This window comes from Agelaius tricolor, unplaced genomic scaffold (assembly GCF_023055355.1).
Source record: "Agelaius tricolor isolate 1412-34295 unplaced genomic scaffold, bAgeTri1.0.p SCAF_12, whole genome shotgun sequence".
In the NCBI taxonomy this organism is placed as follows: domain Eukaryota; kingdom Metazoa; phylum Chordata; class Aves; order Passeriformes; family Icteridae; genus Agelaius; species Agelaius tricolor.
The window spans coordinates 19,262,501-19,288,177 of record NW_027269272.1 but is presented as its reverse complement, the minus strand read 5'-3'; the positions used below and the strand labels follow the sequence as shown (position 1 = coordinate 19,288,177).

The 25,677-nt window shown below is 41.5% G+C and overlaps 3 protein-coding genes across 6 annotated transcripts in view; 2 read left to right on the top strand and 1 right to left on the bottom strand.

Moving 5' to 3' along the window:
- Window positions 1-16,919, top strand: part of FXR1 (FMR1 autosomal homolog 1) — a 31,990-nt gene extending 15,071 nt beyond the window's left edge. Inside the window, exons 5-17 of one of the 3 annotated variants that reach the window (XM_071437986.1) lie at window positions 1,064-1,212; window positions 1,620-1,713; window positions 2,562-2,678; window positions 2,779-2,949; window positions 6,128-6,206; window positions 7,360-7,469; window positions 8,105-8,191; window positions 8,947-9,154; window positions 10,724-10,927; window positions 11,613-11,813; window positions 12,565-12,645; window positions 14,942-15,033; window positions 15,900-16,919. In XM_071437986.1, coding sequence (XP_071294087.1) covers window positions 1,064-1,212; window positions 1,620-1,713; window positions 2,562-2,678; window positions 2,779-2,949; window positions 6,128-6,206; window positions 7,360-7,469; window positions 8,105-8,191; window positions 8,947-9,154; window positions 10,724-10,927; window positions 11,613-11,813; window positions 12,565-12,645; window positions 14,942-15,033; window positions 15,900-16,070 — 1,764 coding nt within the window. In that variant the 3' untranslated portion in view covers window positions 16,071-16,919. The remainder of the gene's footprint in view (window positions 1-1,063; window positions 1,213-1,619; window positions 1,714-2,561; window positions 2,679-2,778; window positions 2,950-6,127; window positions 6,207-7,359; window positions 7,470-8,104; window positions 8,192-8,946; window positions 9,155-10,723; window positions 10,928-11,612; window positions 11,814-12,564; window positions 12,646-14,941; window positions 15,034-15,899) is intronic. The other 2 variants (XM_071437988.1, XM_071437987.1) reach the window with 2 other exon arrangements.
- On the bottom strand, window positions 15,028-22,067 carry DNAJC19 (DnaJ heat shock protein family (Hsp40) member C19). 2 transcript variants are annotated; one of them, XM_071437990.1, is made up of 7 exons: window positions 21,937-22,067; window positions 21,534-21,585; window positions 21,176-21,249; window positions 20,773-20,852; window positions 20,067-20,137; window positions 18,722-18,820; window positions 15,028-18,046 (listed from the first exon to the last, which is right to left on the bottom strand). In XM_071437990.1, exons 1-6 carry the CDS (start codon window positions 21,937-21,939, stop codon window positions 18,750-18,752), a joined length of 351 nt encoding a protein of 116 aa, XP_071294091.1. In that variant the 5' UTR covers window positions 21,940-22,067; the 3' UTR covers window positions 15,028-18,046; window positions 18,722-18,749. The 2 variants fall into 2 exon arrangements, with proteins under 2 accessions (XP_071294091.1, XP_071294090.1); XM_071437989.1 differs by lacking the exon at window positions 15,028-18,046 and having other exon boundaries at window positions 18,118-18,820.
- Window positions 22,068-24,664: 2,597 nt separating this feature from the next.
- Window positions 24,665-25,677, top strand: part of LOC139595077 (uncharacterized) — a 261,592-nt gene continuing 260,579 nt past the window's right edge. The window contains exon 1 of the transcript XR_011680845.1: window positions 24,665-24,764. The gene's annotated coding sequence lies outside the window, so the exon portion shown is untranslated. The remainder of the gene's footprint in view (window positions 24,765-25,677) is intronic.

Below are 25,677 nucleotides of genomic sequence, written 5' to 3'. Positions count from 1 at the left end.
AAGAACCTCACAGTTTGTGTTGGCTTCTTTGTACAGTCTTTAACACAGTTCTGTATTTAGATTTTTTTCTGTAGAGTTAATATTAAATTCACAAACAACCCATGTGTCCAAGAATTTATTGCTTTGTGATTGTTCTGATATCCAGAGTTACCTTTAACTATAGAAGTTTTTAGAGCATGTAGTGGTAGTTCTCTAAAATTTAGTTGTAGTTTAGTGTTTATTGTTCCTTATTATTACTTAAGGTAATAATGATACATTGATACATTTCAAACAGCTTTGTATAATTTGGATGATACTTAAACTTAAAATTTGTAATTAGAAAAAAGTGTGTGATTATCAGAGTGATTTCCTTTTTCTGGATATTAAATTGTGTTGAGACAAACAGATCCCAACTTGAAGGGAGGAAGAGGGGAATGAGCTGCTGCACCCCTAAATTGCAGCCAGGTGGAAGGGAGGAGAGGAGAAGGCTGCATCCCTAGCACAGAGCCAGGCTGCAGGGATGCTGTGCACACAAGCTCCTTTGAACTTGCATCTGTTGGGTGGAAGTGTAGGAGTAGATTATTGGTAACTTAAATCTTCTTAGTTCTCTTGCCCTCCTAAATTTGGCGGTGTGTGTCAGAAAGCTGGAGTTTCTGTATTGATTTTGATCTTGCATGACTCCCAGGTAGTTTGCCCACTGAATCAGTGGATTCACCTTGTTTGTTTTGGTGTTGCAGAGTAGATATTTCTGTGAAGAAGTGTTCTCTTTGATACATTTTAGAATTAAAGCTCCAGTAAACATTTTGGGTTTTGGAACTTGAACGGAACTAATTAAAATATTTGAAAGAGATGGGCATGAGAAAAATCAAGATGATGTTGTGGGGGACTGAGACTATGCTGATAACAGTGCCCTGACTTCAGTGGGGGAATGCTGAAATATATCCAGGCTCATTTGTGTAGAAATGTCTCATTGTTTTAGGGTTTTGTATATATTCATGTTTTATGCTTCCTTGCTGGTGCTGGTAATGTTACTATATCTTTGTTGTTCCTTACTGAAGTTCTTATTTTTAAAAAAAACTCACAGTTTTATGTCATTGAATATGCTGCTTGTGATGCCACTTACAATGAAATTGTCACTTACGAGCGACTGCGACCTGTGAATCAGAACAAAACTGTCAAGAAGAACACCTTCTTCAAGTGCACCGTGGATGTTCCCGAGGACCTGAGAGATGCGTGAGTAGCTCTGACAATTCAGGAAGGCTTTTGCTCTATGGGAAGGGGAGAAGAGCCCACCTGGCTTCTGTTTTAGAGACTGATTGACAGGTCCATGAGGAGCCTCAAGGATGGTTAGGGCTGCACAAGCTCATTTAGAAACTGCTGACTGGGACCCCTGCTGAGCTGTCAGGGTGGGGACAGAGGGCAAGTTCTCAGGTGGGGACTTAGTGCCTGTACAGGTGATGCACTTCACAGTGGGCCTGTTACTGAGGCTTGCCATAGAATCCACAGGGAAACTGGCACCATGTTGAGGAGAATGGAACAGTCCTTGCCATAAACTACTGAATGTTCTTCAGTCTGATCATCTTATTGCATGTTTGGTTTTGCTGCAGCTTGTTGAAATAACAATCATTTTGTCTCCTTAGGTGTGCTAATGAAAATGCACATAAAGATTTCAAGAAAGCTGTTGGAGCATGTCGAATTTTTTATCATGCTGAAACTGCTCAACTAATAATACTGGTAAGTAATTGCTTCTGTCTAAATGTTCTATGAATTCCCAGTATATTATTTACAGGAAATACATAGCCAACTGTGTGTGTATATGGAAAATGGTTTAACTTGTCAAGCTATGTAAATTGTGAGAGATTTAATATAAGTAGATGCATTTAAATTTTGGGGGTAAGGCCTCCAATGCATACAACCTAAATTTCGTAGCAGCTTTGAGTCTCATTGTTTGTATGACTTCTGTCATTCTCAGCTGAGTTCTGTTTCACTGATTTTAGCAGGTGGCTCAGAGGTCAGTCATCTCCCTCCACTCTAGAGCAGTAGCTTTCCCCTCATGCTGTATTACACTGCTCAGTTTGACCCACAGTGTGTTTCCCTGTGGAGAGCTGCACCAGCTCAGTGTAGCCATTAAGGAATTGCTCATTTAGATGCCTCTGTGGTGATTTTCTTACTACGTAGGGTTGTCCCAGCTTTAGTTTTTCTTCATAATTCCATTTACTCAGTATTATCCACTTGAACCTCCCTCTGCAGGATTGTTGTCCTTGATTATTTCCTTAGCTCTCTTATTCACACACACAGTGACAAGTATGTATATGGTAGAAAGATTTGTTTGGGCAACATCAAGGGGAAAGGTTACTGTGTAATTCAGCAGAAATGTCTTTAATATAAAACACGCTGTGAGTGAGAACCAGTAGTTGGTGGTGGTGATGAATTTCTCATGCTTTGTTTTGAGGAAGAACAATGTTCATGTAACTTCTGGACATTGAGATCATGTTTGACTCTAGTTTCAATAGGTTCCTGATTTATCCTTTGAATGTATATTTGCTTATAAAGCCAAAACTTAGGTTCCCTCTCTCCTGTAGTCTGCCAGTGAAGCAACAGTGAAGAGAGTGAACATCCTCAGTGACATGCACCTGCGCAGCATCCGCACCAAGCTCATGCTGATGTCGAGAAATGAGGAAGCTACAAAACACTTGGAGGTAAAGCCACAGATCGTGGCTCTTGTTGCTTGAAACTGAGCTCAGAGCAGTGCATTGCAGTGAGTGCACGTGGATGAGTCTGCCTTTGTTTTCCCTTCAGTGCACAAAGCAGCTTGCTGCAGCATTTCATGAGGAGTTTGTAGTCAGAGAAGATTTAATGGGACTTGCTATAGGAACGCATGGCAGTAACATACAACAAGCCAGAAAGGTTCCAGGAGTTACAACCATTGAGCTTGAGGAGGATACTGGTACTTTCAGAATCTATGGAGAGGTAAGGGGGAACTTCATATGAATCCTTGGAGCATTTCATTCTGTATCTGCTTTTAGAGGGGCAAGAGCTGTACCCAGAATTAAGAACAGAAAGCACTTCCTGAGTTTTTGTGTGAGTATCATTGTGTGTGTTGACACTGTGGCAGCTTCCATTGCATTTATTTGAAATACAAGCCTTTGTTGCAATGGTGACCTCCATAAGGTGTATTCTGTCCTAATCACTCAGTTTTGCTGTATATCCTGGGTCAACCTGAGAGAGGTATCATTTTATCATTTCCTGCTGTTTTCCTTGATCATGGGTTTAATTGGGTTTCTTTTCTCCCTCAGAACCTTACTGGTTCTCTTCCTCCTTCCCGACCCCTCACTTCATGTGTATTTTACTGTGTGGTGTCTGTTTCTCTCACCTATCCAGGTGTGTTAAAACCTCTGTCTGTTGCTTCTAACTCTTACATTTTGGCTATTTAATGTTGGCTTTGGAAAGAATAATGATTTGCTCCAGGTTGATTCCATTTGTGTGACTCTTCTGAATTTAACAACTGCCTTGAAGTATAGTTGGTCTTTGGGCCAAAACAAGGATCCATTCAGGAAGCAGAAGGCTGGTGACAAAAATGCTGCTCTCACCAGGGCTCTGTCAGAAAATATGTTGAGGGTTTTTATCCCTTGTCCCTAACTCTACCGGTGTGACTGAGTTTTTGATGGTAACAGTTCTGAAAATCTGTGGTTGTCTCCTGTTTCAGGAATCTGAGGTCTTGAATTCTGCTCCATCTATGTCAGGAGTAGCACCTGGTTGTGATCAAAGGTTCAGATGAAGTTGGTCCTGTGGAGAGGAGGTCAAACTTCTGTACTGTGCAGTATCTCTGAAATTGTCCTTTTTTTGGAAACCTTAAATGCTTCCAGGGTATCAGGTTGGCAGCAGATCCTTCTTTCATCTACTACTGCCAGTAAATTGCATCTCAGTTCCTGAGGAAGAATGGCACAAGTTTAAATGCAGTGGAATGTCCAGTGTATTCCAGTTTTGATCTCCTGCATGTGAATGATGTGATGCTGGAACTTGTGGAAAGGTTATGACTGTCACCAGCCTCTTACAGAGGGTCACAGCAATGATTATAAATACCAGATGCCCCCTAAATAAAAATGCCTTTAGGCACATCCAGCCTTGTCCTTCGTAGAAGTGATAAGTGCTTCTAAAAATGCCAGGCAGCTTAACTATTCCACTTGATAAGGTTTTCAGCATCTGGCTACACTTGCCTATTCTTTTTGCCTCTCTTCAGCTGCAGTGGGCAACGAGCCAGGCCCTAATGGCTGAATGCACAGGCAGACAATTTCAGGCTGAGATGTGTGGGTGTAGTGAACCAGTGTTGTTGACATAGCAGTCATGGTCTGAAGGTTTCCCATAGCTCATGTTTTGCATACAAATAAAAGTTCACTGCTCAGGGCCAGGCTATCTGAGGGAAGAAACATGAAGATAAGTTTTAAAGACTATTGGAAACCTCTGTGGATAGAAGGAATCTAAACTGTATGGCATGCTGTTTATGCATTTGTCCCTGTCTGGTCAAGGCCATTTTGGTTTCAAGACCCTTTCCTGGTTGCCTGTGCTTCTGATTGTGATGCCTGTACTGGTCACAGGCCTGTGAACTTGTTTGGACAGTGTAGCTTGGACTACTTAGGGAAATTTGTGCTCCCCAGAGAGGGAGAGCTGTGTCAGAAATAGAAAAGTTCCTCTCTGATCTTCATTACTGTCAAAATGGAATTGCAGTCAATTCTTGTGCAATTCTTAACACTGGTAGGTATAATGCTGAATTTAGAAAAAATATCCTGTATTTAATTTTTCTATTACACTCTTTGGCAGCATGGACATGTCTTGATTGTTTGGGCTGCTGTGCAAAGTAATGAGAGCATCATTGGTTGTGTAGGCTGTAAATCAGGGTTAACAAAGGTAGTTGCTAGTGACTGGAATCCTGTGAGGTCTTTAATCCATGTTCTACTACAAGGAACTGGGAATACCTTGTCTGAGTCAGCTTTATGTGCTCACTCATGTTGGGGTGTGAGTGAGTTAGACAGGTTGTACTTGTGTAAAAATCCTGAGTGCCCATGACAAGTGTAGAGAGGCTTATGGGTGCACTGGAGAGCTGCAGCTCTGGCAGTTGTATATTTTCTTGTCCTGACTCTGCTTCTGTAAATGCATTCATGGTTCCTTTGTCTTTTTTGGGGAAAGAATTGATAAACATACCTGAGGCAGGAACTCTTTGCAGAATTTATTGAGGATGCAGAATTGGCCATTGTGTGTTAAGTTTGTATCATTTGAGCCGTTGCCCTCCAAATACAGCATAACCTCTGCTCTTCACAGTGGCTTCCTGTTCATCTGTTTCTCGTGCTTGATCAATGCTTTCATTATCTTGAAATCCAATTTGGTCATGTTTCTTTTGCCATCATTTTGACCTCTGCCAGAAGTCGAGGTTTATACATCTTCTTCTAGGATTTGCCTGATTTGATTAAAAGGTGCAGGAGCTGGTGGTACTCTCATTTCACATGTTGCCTAAAAATGACAGATGAAAGGGCTGAGACATTAGTGTAAAATGGAAATTGTGCTCTTAAGCTGTTGTTACTGACTAGATGCTGATATTCTTTCCTTAATTCTACATTTCTGCTGTTGCTAATTTGAAGCCTTGTTTCAGCATCTCAATTAATTCTCAATGTAATGATTTTTATCATTTAATAATAAAGCTGCAAGAGAGCATTTACAGTTCTCCCCAGTAACCAGAGCCGCTGTCCTATCTTGGAAAGCATTTTAGATGAACTGTGGCCAGAAGCCAGCATTCTGGAAAGAGAGTGCCCTGGTTGTGAAATCACTTGCAGTGTTTGCTCAAAGCCCCATCCAGCCTGGCCTTTGAACTCTTCCAAGGATGGGGGATCTATTTTGATATCTCAAAATGTCTTGAAATAACATGAAAAAAAAGTTTTATTCCTTACTGATGCTTTGCTTTTCTACTGAATTTTGTCTCTGGGCATCTCACTCAATTATTCCTTTATGATTTAGCTCAAAACTAGATTAATTATGTCTTTATTCTTTTCTTTTTGGAAATAAGTTTATTTGGAAGACTGGCAACTGTTGCTACAAGGTTTTGTTCTTAACATTCTGTATTCACAAATAAATTCCATTTTTTTAAATTTATTTCCAGACTGCTGATGCAGTAAAAAAGGCCAGAAGTTACTTGGAATTTGTGGAGGATTTTATTCAAGTTCCCAGAAATCTTGTTGGTATGTAATACTGCTGAAACTTGAAAAGTTGGGAAAAGGGAGCCTAATCATAACTTTGCAGAGAGGATTTAGGTGCCAGTACAATATTTGATTTCTCCATTTAAGTAGAAAGTGATTAATCTTTTAAAACTATATGTATCTGAATAATTATGAAATTGGATATATTTCTGCTGCATAATACTTTGTCAGGATTTTAGCACTTAAGCTGACTTGATTGCAGACTTGTACCACGTAATTTAATGGTAATATTTGAAGTTTAGATTCTAGTGAAAAAACACGCTCTACTAAATTGGCTTCTTAAAAGTGCTGAAGCAAAGGTCCCAAGTTGAATCTGGGAATACTCATCTGGGTTGCAAGAATGACAGAAGATAGTTTCTCTGTACTGCTCCCTCCTGGGGTGAGGTTTGTCACAGGTGGTGGTTGGATGATGGTGAGCTCCTGTATAAATCAGCAGTGCTCATAGGTCTCAGCCTCAGTCTCAAAGTTGACATTTTTCCATGTTGCAGCTTTCTGAAGGTGTAGCACAGTCTGGTAGGTTCTGTACTGAAAACCACCTGAAGGTGTGAGGTTAATTGTGTTCCACTTGAAGACACAAACCTCTTCCCCTAGTCTGGTCTTCACAGGGAACTTCTTTCCTCTTCCCTCATTCTCCTTCCTTTATCCTGCTTTATACTCAAGTCTGGCAGCTTCCTCCTCCCCATGCCCATCTTGTGGGCAGTGTGGGCATAGAGGCAGTGTTAAAGTTGGAGTTGTTCTACCTGATTGAACAGCTTGGATTATCCAGAGAAGTTATAACCCAGGCTTTAACGTGCTGTGGAGTTTGGGGCTTGGAGCCTGCATATTATAGACAATGTCGTTTAAATAATTCATGTGCAAACTCCCATAACTTAGACTTTCAAGGTTTTAGAACTTGACCAGAAACTCTTGTACCATTTTACTCTTGGTTTGGTTCTGTTGGAAACCTGTGTGCAGTGGTGATCTTCATCACTGCTTGTCATTCTGCATTTAGAGAGAGTTTAATTTTAAAATTTTTTACCCATTTTTTCTGACATAGCATGGGGTATTCTTTGGGGATTTTATGTATAAAGTACCAATAAACGTGTTAAAATACTTTGACTTTGGGTGCAAAATTAACCATTCTTGCCCTCTGAAGGAAAAGTTATTGGAAAAAATGGAAAAGTGATTCAGGAGATTGTAGACAAGTCTGGAGTCGTCAGGGTGAGAATTGAAGGAGACAATGAAAATAAGCTTCCCCGTGAAGATGTAAGTACTTCATTCTTTCCTGCTGTGATTAGGTTTATTTTCAAACCCAGTTTATTTCAAAACCTGTGGATATAGAGAGCATTAGTTCTAAACTGGCATCTTGCAGTAGATTGTATATAAAGTAATTCAAGGAAGGTTTTTGCTGCTGAAGTAAGAGGTTGTGGTTTTTTTGCTCTTTCTCCTATGTATACTTGGGCTATATAACTAATTTGGGATTGTTAGTATTAAAAGTGTTCACATATTTTAAATAGATAAGAATAAAAGGGAAAAATCTTGTCAAGGTGCTTGTTCTTATAAAGTTGGTTTAAATAACCACCTTCTTGGTAATGTGTGGATGTTTCTATACACCTGTTGTGCTAAACACAGCAGCACGTGTTGCATGAATATGAACGTGGGATGTGAGGTTACCTCAGCTCCAGAACAGGTTGTTGGGAAAGCTGGACAGTCTGAAGCCATTGCTATCATCCCAGCCTGAGCTATTTCTAGATGTCTCTGCAACCAAAGGCTCAGTTGCTGCCTTTGTTTAGCTCACTTTGGTAATTTAAAACTGATCTCTTTATATCATTTAAACAGAAAGCATTATTTCAATGATAATGTTCTCCCTGATAAAAAGCTTTGATACTTTGTTCCTGTAGGGAATGGTACCATTTGTATTTGTTGGTACTAAAGAAAGCATTGGGAATGTCCAAGTTCTGTTGGAATATCACATCGCATATCTAAAGGTGAGTGAGTGTGTTTTGGGAGAGAGAATCTTCAGAGGAAACTTGGGTTGAAGTACTTTTGAGTAACTTTGGTGGGATTTTCAGTTGTTAAGCTGTTCCTCTGTATGTCAGGATTTAAAGCTTGGTGCCTTGAGCCCACCCTTGCCCATGGGTATCATGGGCCTGTTAACACCTTGTCATGGTTACTTAGTGCTGTTGGGGTTCAAAGAATCAGACTGTAAAGAGCAGGGCTTTAAGGGACATTTGGGAACTAACACAGAATTTTTTGTCTGTGTTTGAGTTCTGCTGTTCTCAGGTTAATGCTCTGTTGGGGAAGGATGGAATTTCTAATAGAACACAGTAATACAATGTGGTATTAGAACAATTATCTATTTAGATTGAGTTGTTTTGTTATGTTAATAGAGCTTATGAGTTTGAATTGTGTTCCCTCATTAGTTTGCTTATTTATTTTTCCTAAATTTTACTGGAAAAATTTGCTGAACTGCAATTGAGAAAGGTAGTAATAGTCTTAAAGCCGAGTTTCCTGCATAATGGTGAAAGTTTTTAGATCTTTTCCAAAAGTCAGAGATAACTCATCTTCAGTTTCATTATTTGTAGTCACCTCCCAGATGTAGTCACACCAGGTGGTGTTAATTCTCCCGGGAATAATAATTCTCACAGGAATGATTATTTTCAATATTACTGGGTGGGGATGGTGTTTTGTGAGGGACATTTGTCAGCACTCCTTTCCATGGTTTTTGTTTCCTTGTACGTAGGAGGTAGAACAACTACGACTGGAAAGGCTCCAGATCGATGAGCAGCTGCGGCAGATCGGGATGGGCTTCAGGCCCTCCTCTGCTCGGGTTCCCGAGAAGGAGAAGGGTTACACCACTGACGAGAGCACCCTCTCCTCTGTGCAAGGCTCCAGGTCCTACAGCGGCCGGGGCCGGGGCCGCAGGGGCCCCAATTACACCTCTGGCTACGGTGAGTGCCCTTGGGCAACCTTGGAACCCAGAACTGTCTCTGGATTTCTTTGTGTTCAGTGTACTTGGGTGAAGATAGAGTTGGAAATTCAGAATTGCTGTTTTATTTTGTTCATAGCTCAAAACTCCTCGTTAGAATTGTAGTCTTGAAGCTAAGTTTAAAACTGAAGAAATTACCAAACTGAGCGCTGGAAACACCTTGTCCTTGTGTGCTAGTTACTTAGTAAGTGACATCACAAAAGCTGAGAAGAGAGCTAGAGATGCTTTTCGGGAGACACAAATTTTTTTTAAAAATCTGAGATAAGCATTAGCTGTTTTGATTGAGAAGGAGAAAAAGTGCTTGTCTGTGATCATGGCCATCTTACAGCATATTTCTGAAAAGTGAACCAAAATAATGTAAAATGGAGACAGCACAAAATCCTGTTGGTTTTTTAATTTGGTCAGGAACTTAATGGATTTCTTTTAAGGTGAGGTATTCTGATGCATTTCTCAATTAAAAAGCACTGTTCAGTTCCTGACAGGTGTGCACATCCCCAGCTTGTCCAAATGGAGACACTGCATTTTTATATAGACATGTTTCACAAAGAAGAGCAATGTTATTTTTTAATACAGTAAATTACTCTGGATATCTACATGTAGCTCATTTCTGTTAAAAAGTCAGACACATTTTGGATTTTACAGTCTGTCCCTGGCTATAGCTTCCTGGATCGTGCCAAGTTTAGTTGTGCTGTTTCTGATGATGATGTTTGTAACTTCATTTTTTTATTATTTCCCAGTGAGCTGACTGAACTGTAAGGAAACTTATTCACTTCGTGAACTCCAGATCACACACTGTGATTTGGAAAACTTAAAGTATTTTTTTTCCTCCCAAAATGGCAAGAATCACATTTAAGCCATATGGGTCTAAAACTTTATGTTCTAGACTGGGTAGTAGGGGGATTTCCTGGATACCTAAAATGAAGAGTAGGTGTTGGGTTTTCAGGTAGTAAAAATCTGGGTTTGGGTACTCGGTACTACACCGATGATGGTGTTAGAGATGCTGTTTGATATAAACAGTGAAATTGTTCAAGCAGCATTACAGCATCCAGAAGGGGTTGCTTAGCAACAGCCATCGGCTATAAGGTGGCAAAGTTGTCCTTGGGAATTTCAGAGAAGTTGCCTAGAAACTGCACCAAATGCCTGCAGTGTGTAGACAAAGAGAGGAAACACTGCTAAATCCTTGGTTTATCTGTGTACAGAAATTACAGAAATTTCAGCCATTATTTCACATGTTAGTACAAACAAACTTAAATTGAGAATTGTCCTTAAGTAACTTCTGATCTATATTTTATGTGTTCACATATTTTTATATGTGAGTGTATATATAAATACTAAAATATATCTATGATTGTATACCTGTGTGTGTATTCATACTTTAATATATATGTGTTTATGCATTATATTGTTTGTTAAAATAACATACATATATAACCAGCCATGCTGGCTTGGAGTAGTTCTGTGAGGATATGAAACCAGAATATAATCCCCAAATTCATATTAATTTCCTGTTTTCTTTTCCTTCTCATACAAGGTACAAACTCTGAGCTCTCTAATCCCTCTGAAACAGAATCTGAGAGAAAAGATGAACTTAGTGACTGGTCCTTGGCAGGAGAAGATGACAGGGAGAGCAGGCACCAACGTGACAACAGGCGACGTCCTGGGGGACGAGGACGTAGCGTGTCTGGAGGTCGTGGGCGCGGGGGACCTCGTGGTGGAAAGTCATCCATTAGCTCTGGTACCGTGTTCCAAATGGGTTTTGAGATTTTATTCCTGGCAATTTTCCGTATAACCTTTTACTCTTTTAAAATACTCCATTCTTACATTATGATCTTAACACCTTGGGATTTCAATGCAGTTGTGTGGTAGCTGTATCATACAGAGTGTTTTAGATTTTTGCTTATTTTCACAGTTCACAGTGATCCTAATTTCCTTCCATTACTGCTCACGCATAATAATGTTATTAGCAAAGTCGGTAAATCTTTGGCCTGTTGCCTATGGCTGCCTTCTGAGGTAAGCTCATGTTTAGATACAGAATGAAAGAAGAAATCATTGATTGGAAATTAGGTTTTATCAGAATCTGTGCTAATAGAACACTGTAAGTGTCAGAAGTACCACACAACCACAAAGTGTAAGGTGTGTTTTATATACTTAGCAGTTTTGAGTAAAAGGTCTCTAAATGTCACCTTGGAAATCTTTGTGGTTAAATAGTGCAAGGGCAGATTGGGCTGTTGTGCCCCAGACAGTTACTGTTGGGTTAGAGGCAGAGGATCCAGTTTGAGATCAAACACTTCAGCTCTGTGTGTTACACCTTGCCTTAAGGCTGCTTTGTAGTTCGAAACTTTCAGCCACAGCTGTAAGTCAGCCTGAAAATGGTTACACATCTCTACAATATCTTAGGTGGACACTTTCTGTTTGTTTAGTGCTTAAAGACCCGGACAGCAACCCCTACAGCCTGCTGGATAACACGGAGTCAGACCAGACCGTGGACACGGACGCCAGCGAGTCCCACCACAGCAGCAACCGCCGCAGGAGGTCCCGCCGGCGAAGGACTGATGAAGATGCTGTTCTTATGGATGGGATGACAGAGTCTGATACAGCTTCTGTTAATGAGAATGGTTTAGGTATGTAAATGGTTGGATGGTAGTCCCAGAGCAAGCTAAGAAATAAATGTGTTGTCCCTGTAAGTGTAGTGAAGCCCTTGTTTGTTTTTGTAAGTGACAAATCGTTGTTCTGTTCAAGGTTGCTGTCTGATTAAAGAAAGACTCCCTCCGTGGCAGTGCCATGGAATCTTCTGTTTACTGAGCTCCACTAGCCTTTTCATGTGCCTTTTTTTTGTAAAAACTGTCTGATGGAGACACCAAAGACTTGACTTGTTGTTTCCCATTGCACTGCTGCTTTGATAGAAACAGTACTGTCAGATCAATGTTCTGTTTTGTCCTTGGTAACCTCAGTCTTGGTGTGGGAAAGCTCCTTAAGTAGCTGTTAATTTGTCCCTACCCAGCTTCTACTTAAGAACTTTCCTTCAGTAAATTCTCTTGATACTCACTGGGACGAGAATACAATTGTTGCTTAATGTAGAAAAAAAAATAATTCTGGGTTATGTTGCTAAAATTTGACGTATGGTTACTTAATAAATGAAATCTGAGGTCATTAAGCCCGTGCCTAAATGTTTTAATGAACCAAGAACAAAAAGTAAAATCTAGCTTTTGTGTTACTGTGTATGCTTTCAGTATAAAATTTTCTTTTAGCTTTTCTGTCTTACTTAGTCTCTGTCTTTAACAGAAGCCATTTTAATTGCCCCATGCTGAAACTGCTGAAGAATTTATTTATTTCATGATCAGAAATAGTTCATTATAAACTTTGCAATTGCAGATGATAGTGACAAAAAACCCCAGCGACGCAATCGTAGCCGCAGGCGTCGCTTCAGGGGTCAGGCAGAAGATAGACAGCCAGGTAATTCGAGTGGAGCTGTGGGTAATCTCAGGTCAAAAGCATGAGAGAATGTTGTGTCTGCTGTTTTACATAGAGCTGCATAATATCAAAAGGTTACTCAATAACTAATAAGACTACTAGATAAAGATGAAAGACATTTCTTCTACTAGGAAAACTTCTAAAATCTGTCTAATGACACTAATTGATGTCTAACTTTTGCTTGGACATACGAGTTACGCTTCTGATCCAGTTCTCACTGAAGTCAATGGCCAAAGGGCTGTTGAGTTCTGTGGTCCAGGATCACGACAAACATGAAGGTTCATGGTCTGCACTCACTGCATCTGTGCGCTTGCACTGACTGGGACACAACCTTTTCAGCACTGGCTGAGCAGCAGTGTTGGAGGGGCAGGGTGTGGGTCCTGGCAGAGCTCAGTGAGGGAACTCAGGTGGGGTTTGCCAGCCCCACACCTGCATCACACTGCTGCTCTCAGTCCTTGGCTGTTGGGAATAGTTTAAGTCATCTGCAAATTGAGGGTGGGAAGGAGGAGGAATTTAAGTGAAATTGCATGTTTCCAATTTTTTGTTGTTGTGGCTTGTTGCATTTCTTTTGTGTGTACTAACACTTGAAATGTTAAAGGTGAACTGGCTAATGATCAATACAATGCCCTGTTTAGAAAATGCTTGTACATACATGGCGCAGGGTAGTAACAGAAGGTCTTCTAGATTGACAGGTTCAAAATTTCACCCATATTTGTCTTCTACTTGTATCTGTGGTGCTCATGCAACATTTGATTAAGAAGAAAAAAGTTGTTCTATTGTGCTAAAACTTGGGGGAAGGAAAAAATCAAACACCCCACCCTCCTAAAAAATTTCAAACCCACACATTTCTTCTCAACATTCCAGTTTTCATAGCAGTGATTTGTAAAGGGGCAGAAAAAGTGAAAAGGATTTCAGCTTTTACATCTAAGAAACATACCTCAGCCAGCAGTGTGAAGGAATGTCAGTCATTTCTAGAAAACTATGGGAATTCTTTTAAATCTTAAGTATTCTAAGTACATAACAAAAATTCCCAAACAAGATTTCTGATATCTTTGGTAAAATGCTCTAATAATGAGTAAGACAGAAGGAACTTTTCCCTCCTTCCCCCCCCAATGCCAACTACTGTATTTCAGTCACTTAGCTGTATCATTTAATTTACATTGCTGTATGTTATGGTGCCTTATTCATAGAGGAATATTAAGAATGCACTGTGTGCATGAAACACACTTCCGGTTTACTAATATTAGAGGCATTGGGTTCAGAACCTCATTTTAAAGAAAAAGTACTTGTGCAGTATCTCTGGCCTTCACAGTTCAGGAAGGACCCAGTTGTAAGAAGTCCAGTTACTGTAACAGAAAGTTCATCTGTTGTAGTTCCCAGTCTAATTTGGATTTCATGCACAGTCATTCCTAAATCCAGAAAATTAGCTCACCTAAATACCTGTTACACTAAATACAAATGACTGTGCAGTTCAATAGGTAATGCTTGCCAGCCCTAATGTGCTGTAGCTCATCAGAGATGCAGGTGTATGTTTCAAGTTGCAGTACTCTTTATTCTAAGGGTAGAACTGAGGCTTGGTGTGGTTACAGCAGGGCAGGATCAGACAAAGCCAGGCTACAGAACGTGTGTTGAGGTGGTGAGGAGAGGTCAGAGAAGCCCTGGCTGTCCCAGTGAGTGCAGCTGTACTGGCACAGGCACAGCTGGGCTGGCTCCGGCAGCACTGCCTGTGTCCACACACCCCACAGCAGCCAGGGCACAGTGCTGGTGGCACAGTGCTGGTGGCACTATTAGTACCTCAAGGAGGGCCAGTTCCCTCCTCAGTCACTTTGTGATGTACCAGAGATTTGATGCCACATCATCTTAAGTGATTCCAGGCTCTGACCCACCCCAGTGTCTTCATTTCATTTAATTAGTGAAATTCTTCACTACTCAGCTAATAAAACCCCAGTGACACACACACAGTCTGTAGTTCAAAGAGCTGCAGCCAAATCTCTTCAAACTTAGTACAGAAAGCCCTTCTCCAATAAATTCTGAATTGGACCAAAATTGGTTTTATTAAGAGTCCACCTTCAGATCATTGTTACCACCGATTTTAGTGAAAATTGTTTTTAACAACAGAAACAAATTGATCCTTGCTGTATGGTTGATAACCTGTAAGTGTGAAGGCCTTTTGTGAGATGTCTCCCAGTTAGAGCATAACTTGTGCAGAAAAGATATGAAGGTTCATGCTGAATTGACTGCTGATGTGAGCATCACTGTGATTTTTTTCCTTGAACAGTAACAGTAGCTGATTATATATCACGAGCTGAATCTCAAAGTAGACAGAGAAACCCTCCAAAGGAGACAGTAGCCAAAACCAAGAAAGAAACGGTAAGATTTTTTTAATATGCATTTCCTTTTTTCTCCTCCCTTGCAGCAGAACAGTAAAGGCATGAAGGGTTCAGTTAGCTCACCCTCATTTGACTACAAGTGCATTTGATTTCAAGAACAAATCATTAAAAGCAAAAACGGCCCAGAGCAAACAGAACTGACAATGATTTGTTGTCTGTTGTTGCAGATTTTAGGGACCAAATTAAGTCTGTACACATTTAAAATATTATATTTAGCAATGTTGCATTATGTAATAAAATGTGAAAATTGCCCATGGTAAGTCTTGAGAACTATTCCTTAAAACACATTAGGGATAGAGGATACTATGTGGCATTTTTAGTGACTTGTATAAACTATTTTAGAAGGAATTAATTTTACAAAGATTGTATTGTATTGATCCTTTTTCCTTAAAGGATCAGAGTGGCATTACATTATCCTGAAAAATAATCAGAACTGAATAAAGCAGAATTTCTTTACCTCTGAAATGCCAATGTATTGCCACAAGTTATGTAAGAAAGATCCATTAGCAAAATGTCATCTTGCTATAGACTTCAAAAGGGGTGTAAAGCTCAGTTTTTCAGTAAACTCCTTTGTGGGCTTAGACAAATAGAAATAAATAAGCATTCTGGGTGTGCTGGGGGTGTGCAGTGCTGGGGTTACATTGGCATGTTTTCCTCAAAGTGGCAGATGCAGAAATACACCATAAACCACAAGGTGAGTGATCAGATGCTTTAAGTGACAGGATACAGGCACAGACAGACACGAGATGTTCCCTCTTGCAGAGCTGCTGTGTGAGCCAGAGGGAAACTGAGATTACACTCTGCATTGTTACGTTTTTAATACTCCCCTCTTCTTGTTTTTGCAAGGCAAAAGATGCGATTGATGAGAACAGCCCTTCTGAAAAGGCAGTGAATGGTCCTGCCACCACCTCTGGGGATGAGCCTTCTAAACTACAGCACAGCCCTGATGAAAAGAAAGTCACTGTTCAGGAGGATGGAAATAATCAGGAAGAAGCAGTGCTGAATGGTGTTTCATAAACTGAAGTTCCTAGTTTACAGTTCTTTTACATTACATTTAAAATAGTGCTTGTATAAGCTTGCCAAAGATAGAATATGGATCGCCAGTCTTGACACCGCACTTTCAGTTCCTCCATTTTGGAATACAGAAAGGGGAGGGATCCTGGAGAAATCATATGTTAAACATACTTTGACACCTACTGTGTTATAAATATATCATCAGATGTGCCTTGAGATAGTATATGTAACATTTAAATAAACAAAATTGCTGGCTATAGGAAATGTTATTTTGTTTTCAAAATACGGCAAAGATGTGAGGGGGATCCCTAACATAATACTCTTTATGAAAGCATTAGCTGCTTTTGTTACATTTTTAATAATATGCAACCACTTCTTCACCTGAGGAATACTAGAAAGAAATGCAGTCTAAAATATTTTGCACTGAAATGTAATTTCTCCATTAGTTTAGTCTGGAAACTGGTCTGTTTTAATACATGTTTTTTAAATGCTGTATGTAGAGGAAAAATCTGCAGACCACTGGAATGCATTTGTTAAATTCTCATAATCTGCAGGGATACTGGGTGACATTGGCAGTGACTGTTCTACATTGAGGCTTTGTTTGGTTTATTTATTAAACTGTACAGTATTTAAAAATCAAACATAGCTTTAGTTAACACTAAGCTGAATTAGTCATGTCCATTAAGACATAACCTGAACTACTGAAAAGATCAATTTCCAGAAAGTTTATTCTGTATAAACTACATATGTTAGTCCTTAGTAGAGTATTTTTATTTTTGTTTTTGGTTGTTTGATGTGCAATATGTTTTTTTTGTATGCTGGTAGTAAAAGAAAATAAACTTTGATCTTCCATCTGTTGACTGTTTCTATCAGAAATTTAAATTACTATTGACTTTTAAGGTTTTCAAGCTGTTAACTAACAATGGAAACCTACTTGTGAGGCAGCTTGAACCTTGACCTCTTTTTCATAAGTTTCTAATCTGCTGATCTTTTGTTAAGGCAGTGGTGTCAAACACCAGTTAACAAGTCTAAAATCAGACTCCTTACCTTGGAGAATTGCATAACCTGACTAACATATATAGCTATTAATGCAGATGTACTGTTTGATCAGTTGAAGCATGGCACACCCCCACATCTTTCAGGTACATGAGCCAGAACAAGGAAGCACAAAACAGCTGTGGAAAAGCATCTGGGTAGCAAGGAGGTGTAAGAAGTGAGAGCAAAGGGCAGTGTTTCAGTTGTACTGACTGAATGAAAAAATTGTCTTGCCTGATTTCATCAGAAGGACAAAACCAAGAGTTCTAAACCAGCTGCTCTACCTGACAGAGCTACAGCCAAGCTGTCCCAAGCACTGATCTGTGTGTGCACTTTGTCATAGGACTCCAGTGCTGGACACTCAGCAACAGCATTCCCTCTGAGACAACACACCCAGTTAAAAGCTGTAACTGAAGTGTGCACAAGTATCTCAGCTGATGGGGCAGGCACAGGAGTGGAGAAAATTAAAAAAACGGAGTTATGTAATAAGTCAGTAGTGTTTGGCTGGGAAATACTTAAGTACAAGAACATTCTGCATATGGCTTGGCCTGTGCTGACTCCAGAGCTCCAGCTGTCCTTCACCCTGCTCTAAATTCTGTAGCAGAGCAAAATTACTGCCTTTCTGGGAAGGTTGTAATGTTAAGGATTACTGTGGTAATCCTTCCTGAACAGCCCAGAACTCATCCACAGCAATGCTGTGGCAGAGCAGGCAGCACTCCCAAGTCCAGGTTCTGGCAGTGGAAGCTTTCAGCCCACTGGGCATTAACTCCCAGAGCTGCTGTGCAGAGTTTTGCTGTAGTGGCAGAAGCACTGGGATGATTCTTGGAGTATGGCAGAGCTCCCTGGCCCCAGCTGAGATCCTCACAAGTCGTTGGGTGTGAAAAGCTCCACAGAGCACAAATCCAGCTCAGGTATCAGCAACTGATGTAAAGAGTTCCTGTTTCCTAATCATCATAAATACAAACCTCCGTGTGAGCTCTATTGTAGTGTACAATAATGTATAAAACTACAGGACTCCTATTACAAATACGGAATTTATTAAATGCTATTAACACCTGTCAAAACTAAAAGTTACTAAAAAAATCTGGGGTGTTCCAGATCCATCAGTAACACTTAACCAACCTTGTTTTTCACAAGGCAAGGACAAGGGAGTACATTGTTTCCTGTACTTTATTTCTCCAGGCAGAGACAACCACAGATCTCGCCCAGTTCCTCCTGTCCAATAAATGCTCTTGGTTTTTCCACCCCCTTCCCAAACAGGTTCAGTGTGCTAATTTTAGCAGGTGGAAGAGCAGCAGCGTGAACTTTAAGCAGGGCCAGTTCATCAGAAATTAGCTGACAGCACATGAGTCTACCTGTGCCTGGTAACACACACTGGCCACACCAAGTTACTGCTCTCAAGCACTGAAAACATTTGAGTGGCAGATTTTGCTGTTTAATAAAGAACAGCTATGAAGAAAATCTTTAAGCTTCACTCCCTCACATATTTCCAAAAAAAAAGTGACCAAGTGGGGAGTACCTCCCTGGATTTGTATTTCCAGCTTCATGTATATTAAGTCAAAGACTGACAGAACTTTTCTTAAGCCATTTATCAAAAATAATCATTTGCAGGGACAAACCCTCTGAATGAGTGATTTTCTTTCTCATTCATTTTTTAGCTTGGTCTTCTAGTAGATCCTTAGCTTCATTGATTTTGGCTGCTACATATGGAGATCCACCTAGAAGAAAAATAACCTTAAATTAGATTAAAAAACCCAACATTTGTCTCCTGTGTTGACAATAATGCCATAGGATACAGGAAGAAAGAGTGTGGTCTTCTGTTTTCTGCCAGTTGTAGAACAAACTGGAGATGACTGAAGGCACCTGAGTTCAGTGTCAGACCACTCACTCCTGATAGGCTGCTTTTATTTTCCTGCAGTGTTTTTCCCCTCCAGTTTTATCAGTCATGAATGAATTGGTCACCACTGACTTAGCACAGTTATGGTGGGTACAGAGGCACAGAACAGGTCTGCAGATAACCCTGCCCAGCTGAAGTGCTGCTGTACCAAGGGACCAGCTCAGTTTTCAAACAAGGCAAAAAATTACTCAGGGAGACTAAGACAGAAGCCACAGTGAAATCCAACACTGTAAAGCCATAAGGGACAATGACTGTGTTGGTAGCATATATACCATTAATTGCACTATAATGTTTTACTTGAAGATTAATGTGTTTAGGTTATGTACAACACCAAATGCTATTTTTGGCTCCTGCATATGTTCAGTAAGGTTAATTTTTAAGGTAACTTTCACTTGATAATACTTATGAGAGGCATTTCCCCATGGATTATTTTGGTGCATAGAAGTAAGGAATTTAACAGTCACTTTAAAGGAAGCCATTTTACCTTTTAAGCAATGATTAAGAAGTTAAATGTCAAACACCAACACATGATTCTGACTCACTGAACAGAATTTAGAATAGGTATAGATGCCCTGAGTTACTAGCTTTGAGCATAAGTAGATTCTGAGCCTTCAGAGAACCACTAACAGGAATATTTCATAATTTAATGTCTCCAGCAGCTGTGGAAGACTCAGTATTTGCCATTTATGGAGAAACCCTGAGGCATTCCCATGAACTCAAACTTTCAAGTGGCATATAAAACACACAAGGGTACTCTGGGTTTTCATCTAAACTTAAGGTGATTTTAAGTCTAATTTTAACAAATCATATTCTACTGTGGTATTCACAGATAGAGCAGCTAACAAACTGACCTGCTGAACCTGTCTGCTTGGCTCTAGAACATCCACACACAAATATGCTCTAGACCCACATGGATTAAGGCACCCTAAGATTTGTTTTCACTCAAGTTTTCTGTGGGTTTTTTAGTAGTTGAGGTGGTTATGTATCACTGACTTCCTCCCTACACAATTCTATTCCCCTGTGTTAAAAACATGTATTAACTCATCCAAGTGGCTCAATTTCCTTACCTTTATCTGGATGATTCAGAAGCATGATCCGTCTATGAGCCTCTCTAATTTTATTTCTGTTGGCTGTAGGGCTTTGAAAGAGAGAGAAAAACTGACTTAAGGGATCCTCATGAAATTCCCCAGATCATCAGAAGGTGTCTGAGAACAAGTGAGCACTCTGTCTTACCCATAAATTCCCTAGCTAACATGTATGTTTATCTTTTCCTACTACTGATCTGTAGTGTCTAAATCCTGGAGAGGCTTTCTAGGGCTTTTCCAAAGCACTGTTTGCTGACAAAGACATGCTACAGCAGTCTAATGGGGTGGGGGTCATCCACACAGTTAAAAAGAAACAGAATTATGCTGTAACTTTTTTTTTTTTTTTGAAAACTTCTTAAAGGCTGTAAGACAAAAAAAAATTGCTAGATTTATTAAGGTAAAAAAACCTCCAGAACCCCAAAAAAATTCACAGTTGAAGATTGCCACCATGGACAGATCTACAACGTTCCAGAAGTGAGGAATTTATTCCAGATCCAAGAATTTGGGTTTGCAGCACCTTCACACTGCATCCACCTGGAACTCCTCAGTGCTGACAGAAACCACAAGGTTACATCAGAATTGTGATCCTCACACCAAGTGAGACCCAAGGCTCCCTGAAATGGCTTATTTGGACCACAAGTGGCTTTGGAATTCTGTTCACCTTTCACTTGTGATCAATTTCCTTTACCTTACTCCTAGTATTAAAGCTGCTTCTCGTTTAGTCATTTTGGGTTCAAATCCGCCTCTGTAATAACCACCACTGAAGGCCTGAAAGAGAAAACTTTTAGTTTAAAACACACTAATTTCTAAGTATCAGTTAGAACAACTCATTATTGCTTTAGTAGCTGCTGAGCTTTTAGTCTGTAAAAATGGCAAAACTTCACTTGTCATAGGAAATTCAGTTGAATTAGAGCGCCATTATTCAAATTACTTAACCTTGCTCAAACAAGTTCTCTATTAGCCAGTCACCACCAGAATTGCTGCAATTAATTGTTGTTACTGACAAAACACAGGAGAAAATACACCAATGCTATAGAGAGACAACAGTCTGTATTTATTTCACCAAATAATGTTTAAATAAAAAAACTTACAGGCTTTGGTAGGTTGTGAAGGGCTTGTTTTACCTGTGGCTCCATGTGCTTCAAAGCTTTTACTGCATAGCGACCTTAAAGAGACCAGCGTTGACTGAGGTTAAATACAGCTCCTTGAACAAACATTCACCAATTCAGTGCAACTGGGAACTTGTGGAGTAGAGTGTGGAATAAACATTTTTGGGACATGCAATAGTAAGAGTTTTATATCTTTTGTTTCATTACAGCCATTAATACAGGCTCTCCCAAAAGAGCAGCTATTATTAAACTACCTCGAGAGCAGCCCTGAGGCCCGGCTGGGTACCCCGGGCTGTGCGGGCACAGCTGGGCGCTCGGTGCCCGCCCGTCCCCCACACACCTGCGAATCCGGCTGCCGCTATGGCCAGGCCGACCGCCACCATCGTGCTGGCCTGCATGGGAACGAACACACACACACACGGCGTTTGTTTACCGGAGGGCAGGGCAGCAGCCCCGGGCACAGCGGGGCGGACACGCCGCCGCCAGCCCGGCACGGCCCGGCGGGCGTGACACGCCCAGCTGCGGGCACGGCGAGGGCAGCGGGGCGAGACCCCCGAGCTGTGCAGGACGAGGGTATCCCGGCCCGGCGGCGCCGCGTTCACCGCGGGGGCTGCGGGGCCGACAGCGGAGCCAGCGGGCTCTGCGGGGCCCTCGCTCCGCGGCCGAGCCGAGCCGAGCCGAGCCGAGCCGAGCCCGCGGGTCCCCGGGAGCCGCCGGGCCGGGCACGGGCAGCCCTCACTCACCATGTCCGCCCCGAGCGCGGCGCAGCCCGGCCCGGCCCACACCGACCGCCCGCCGCAAACCGCGGCCGCTGCCGTAAAGCGCGGGGCGGGAACGGCGCCGGGAACCGCCCTGGTTAAAGGGCGGGGCCTGAGGGAACGGGGCGGGGACACGAGCTGAGGGGCGGGGACAAGAGCTGAGGGGCGGGGACACTGGGTGAGGGGCGGGGACACTGGGTGAGGGGCGGGGACACTGCCTGAGGGGCGGGGACACGGTCTGAGGGGTGGGAACAGAGCCTGAGGGGCAGGAACAGAGCCTGAGGGGCGGGGACAGGGACAGAGGATGGGGACAGGGTGGGGACAGGGGCTGCTCAGAGCTCAGAGTCACGGCATTGTAAAAGTGACAGTACAGACCTCACTGTTAATGAAATCAAGCGATTTCGACCCTGATCCAGAGGCTTCTCGCACCCCAGATTCTCTTTTTCACTTTTTCTTGAACTAAAAGTAGTTTTCAGTCCCTCCTGAGGTGAATATTGGTGGCCAGTTCAGGGCTCCTCGGTACAGGAAAGATAAGGAGTTATTGGAGAGGGTCCAGCGGAGGCACAAAGGTGGTTTGGGGTCTGGAGCATCTTTTGTGAGGAGAACTGCAGGACTGGGCCTGGTTAGTCTGGAGAAGATGGACAGGGGATCTCATCAATTCATATAAATGTCTCCCAAGAGGATGGTGCCAGGCTCTTTTCAGTGTTTCCCAGCGATGGCCATAAGCTAAAACACAAAGAGTTTCACCTCGACACAAGGAAAAGCTGATGCACAGTGCGGGACAGGCTGCCCTGGGAGGTCATGGCTCTCCCTCTCACCTGGACACGTTCCTGTACCACCTGCTCCAGGTGACCCTGCCTTGCTAGGGGGGTTGGACTGGATCATCTCCAGAGACAATTCTGTGATTCTCCCATTTTCCCCGTTTTTTATGCCGGGGATGACCGCCCCATGTCCCCGTTCCTCCCTGCTGATGCGCTGCCCACGGTGCCTGGCCTGGCTGGCACGGCTCTGCACGGTTGGGCACGGGCTGCCATTGCTGAGGATTGCCACAGAATGAGCAGCCTGCCATTGCAGGCAGGGCACTCGTGTTTGAATGTTATTAACAACATAGTGTGGTCTGTTAACAGCACAGTGTCGCATGCGGCACAGCAGTTGCGTGTCCGTGTGTCTGTCTGTGGCTCTGGTTTGAAGGTGCAGTTTTGGAAACTGCGTAACTCAGCAGGGAGACCATGCCAACCTCTAGCCCCTGACCCTTAGTGAAAGATTTTCTGCCATCCCTTGTGCTTGTAGAACTCGTCACTGACCTCGGGGACTCCCAGAGGACCCAGTGGCCAAAGCCAGCTGCCTTTTGGCTGCTTAAGGTCCAGGATTCACAAGCCCTCACACAAGCAGTATGGTGTCACAGCTGATCATTGGCTAAGAAACTTGTAATTTTGCTGTCTCTTGCACTGGAAGGCAGAATTTTCCTTCCTTGGTGTTTATTTTTCTGTGAGTAATGAGTTCGCTTTGAACGTGTCCTAATTTTACTTTGAATTATTTTTCTCGCTAAAACTTCAAGTCTCTGATTTTATATCTCCTAAGATAATGTTTGCCAATGCCTCCTGCCTCTTTCCTTCCCTGTCATTCTAGTAACACTACAAGGAAATAACCTGCTTTAAAAGGGATGGAAGAAAGGTTTTGGTCAAGGTACTTGTCCTGTTGTACAAGTATTTCCTGAGGTGGAAGTTAAAGGAAACTTTTATATTTGAAAAATTATTTGAATCCATTCATGGCACTAGGCCCCCGACAGCCTGTAAGACATATTCAAATATGGAAAGGGGAGCCAGCAAGCAGAAAACAACTAGATGATTTTCTGGGGAAAACAGGTCCCTTCAATTAAAGTAAAGGTGTACAGGTCTAATATGTAGAAGAGGATTTGGTTTTAAGATGGTTTTTTCTTTGTCCCTTTTCTAAAAAAAAAGGCCTTTCAAAAACCCCAAAACCACCAGAATGAAGAAAGAGGGTAGTGACTTTACTAGGGTATGACTAGGATTTAATTTTTCATATCATCTGAACAAATAAGGTTTTTGCATGAGGTTTAATTCTTCCATCTTGAAAGAACCTGCTAGATCCAAATCTTGGTGACCTTCAGGAGAAAATTATCTGAAAGGGAATTTTATTTTATTTCCTTTCTCTCTTTTCCCAGTCCCTGTTTAGAGGAACTGGTAGCTCTGCTGGTAAAGGGGCTTTTGCAAATTTATACTTCAATGTTCTTTCTGAAGATGTTCTTTCTGTTCTGTAGATGTTCTTTCTGTTCTTTCTGAAATTTCTCATTTTTAGAGGGAAAGGACAAATGTAATGAAATGTGCAAACTGTGCTGGGAATGAGGCTGATAATGTACCTTATTCTTTTCCTGTAAAAGCCCTTTAAATAAAATCCAGAAAGGGAGATCTTGGGATCTTAAGCAAGCCTGTGCTTGCTTAAGAGATTTCATCTTTATTGAGGAGAAAGGAAAATTAGTGGGAAGAGCTGGCAAGAGTGGAGGTGGGATGGAGGAATTTGCATTATTGGTACATGTAATATACCAGCAACTGGACAAGACTCAGCCTAGGGGTGGAATAATTTGAGTTTTATTATTAGGTGAAACAATACAAGATATCAAGATGAAATGCCATAATTCCTTTAAAGCATGCTGTATATATTTTTACACTTAGACAACTCAAGCTTTGTTTCTTCCCTCAGTTGTGCCTCCCTCTCAGAGCTAAAGGAGAGCTAGATGTGTCCCAGCTTGGACATCATGGAGAGTGAAATCAAAGTTCTGTTTGCTTTGCCTGGTGAGTTCATTTTACAGCACTTTATTGCTCTGCATCTTCTATTGCTCAGCCTTGTGGTGGGGTAGGGAAGGTCATTCCCAGGGGAAAATTAATAACTTCTAATGGGCTTAAGTGAAACAGGTGCACTACAGTTCTTATCCACTCCAAAGAGTGTCTGTATTTGAAATCAGGAGGGAGGCAGAATTATTCAGTGTTTGAGAAATACACTCTCAGTTGGAGTATACAGCCTTTTACTTTGCCTGTGTTCCTAAACTGTTCCCTTTCTATTAGCCAGAGAAACCCTGAAGCTTTTGCAGTTTCTTCTGTCAAGTGTTTTACTGTACTGCTTTCTTCAGGTTTCCACTCTGGGGTTAAAATGCCTCATGATAGAAGATTGGTATTGGAAGCTTTATCTTACAGGATGATCCAAAGCAGCTGGTACATGATATATAAAGAAACTTTACTGTTTAACAGACTCTTTCTGCAGAAATCTCAGCTGTGTCTTCCACAAATTGAACAGAAGGTGAAATAGATAGCTGTACTCTCAGAGGTTTGTGGTGTAGCTGTCAAATGCCTTCAAGGCTGTTAAACATTTGTTTAAGTCAAAATCCCAGTTCTGTGTTGGCAAATGCACAACTGGCCAAAGCTTACACTGCTTGTTCCTCTGTGTGCAGTGACTGGACTACCAAGCTGTTAAAGACTTGCAGAACTTCTACTTGGGGCACCAAGACACAGGATTTCTAAGACATTTTAACACATTTTTTAAAATATTTTAAGATACTTATAATAAAAATTTAATTTAGATAGGATATCTTGGGGATTTCTTTTTCCCTGTGAAATTTGTTCCTGTTTTTTCCTCCTACTCCACCTTTGGCTATGTCAGTCTGCCATTTATAATCTTCATATCTCTTTTCTTTTTCTTTTCATTCATCCC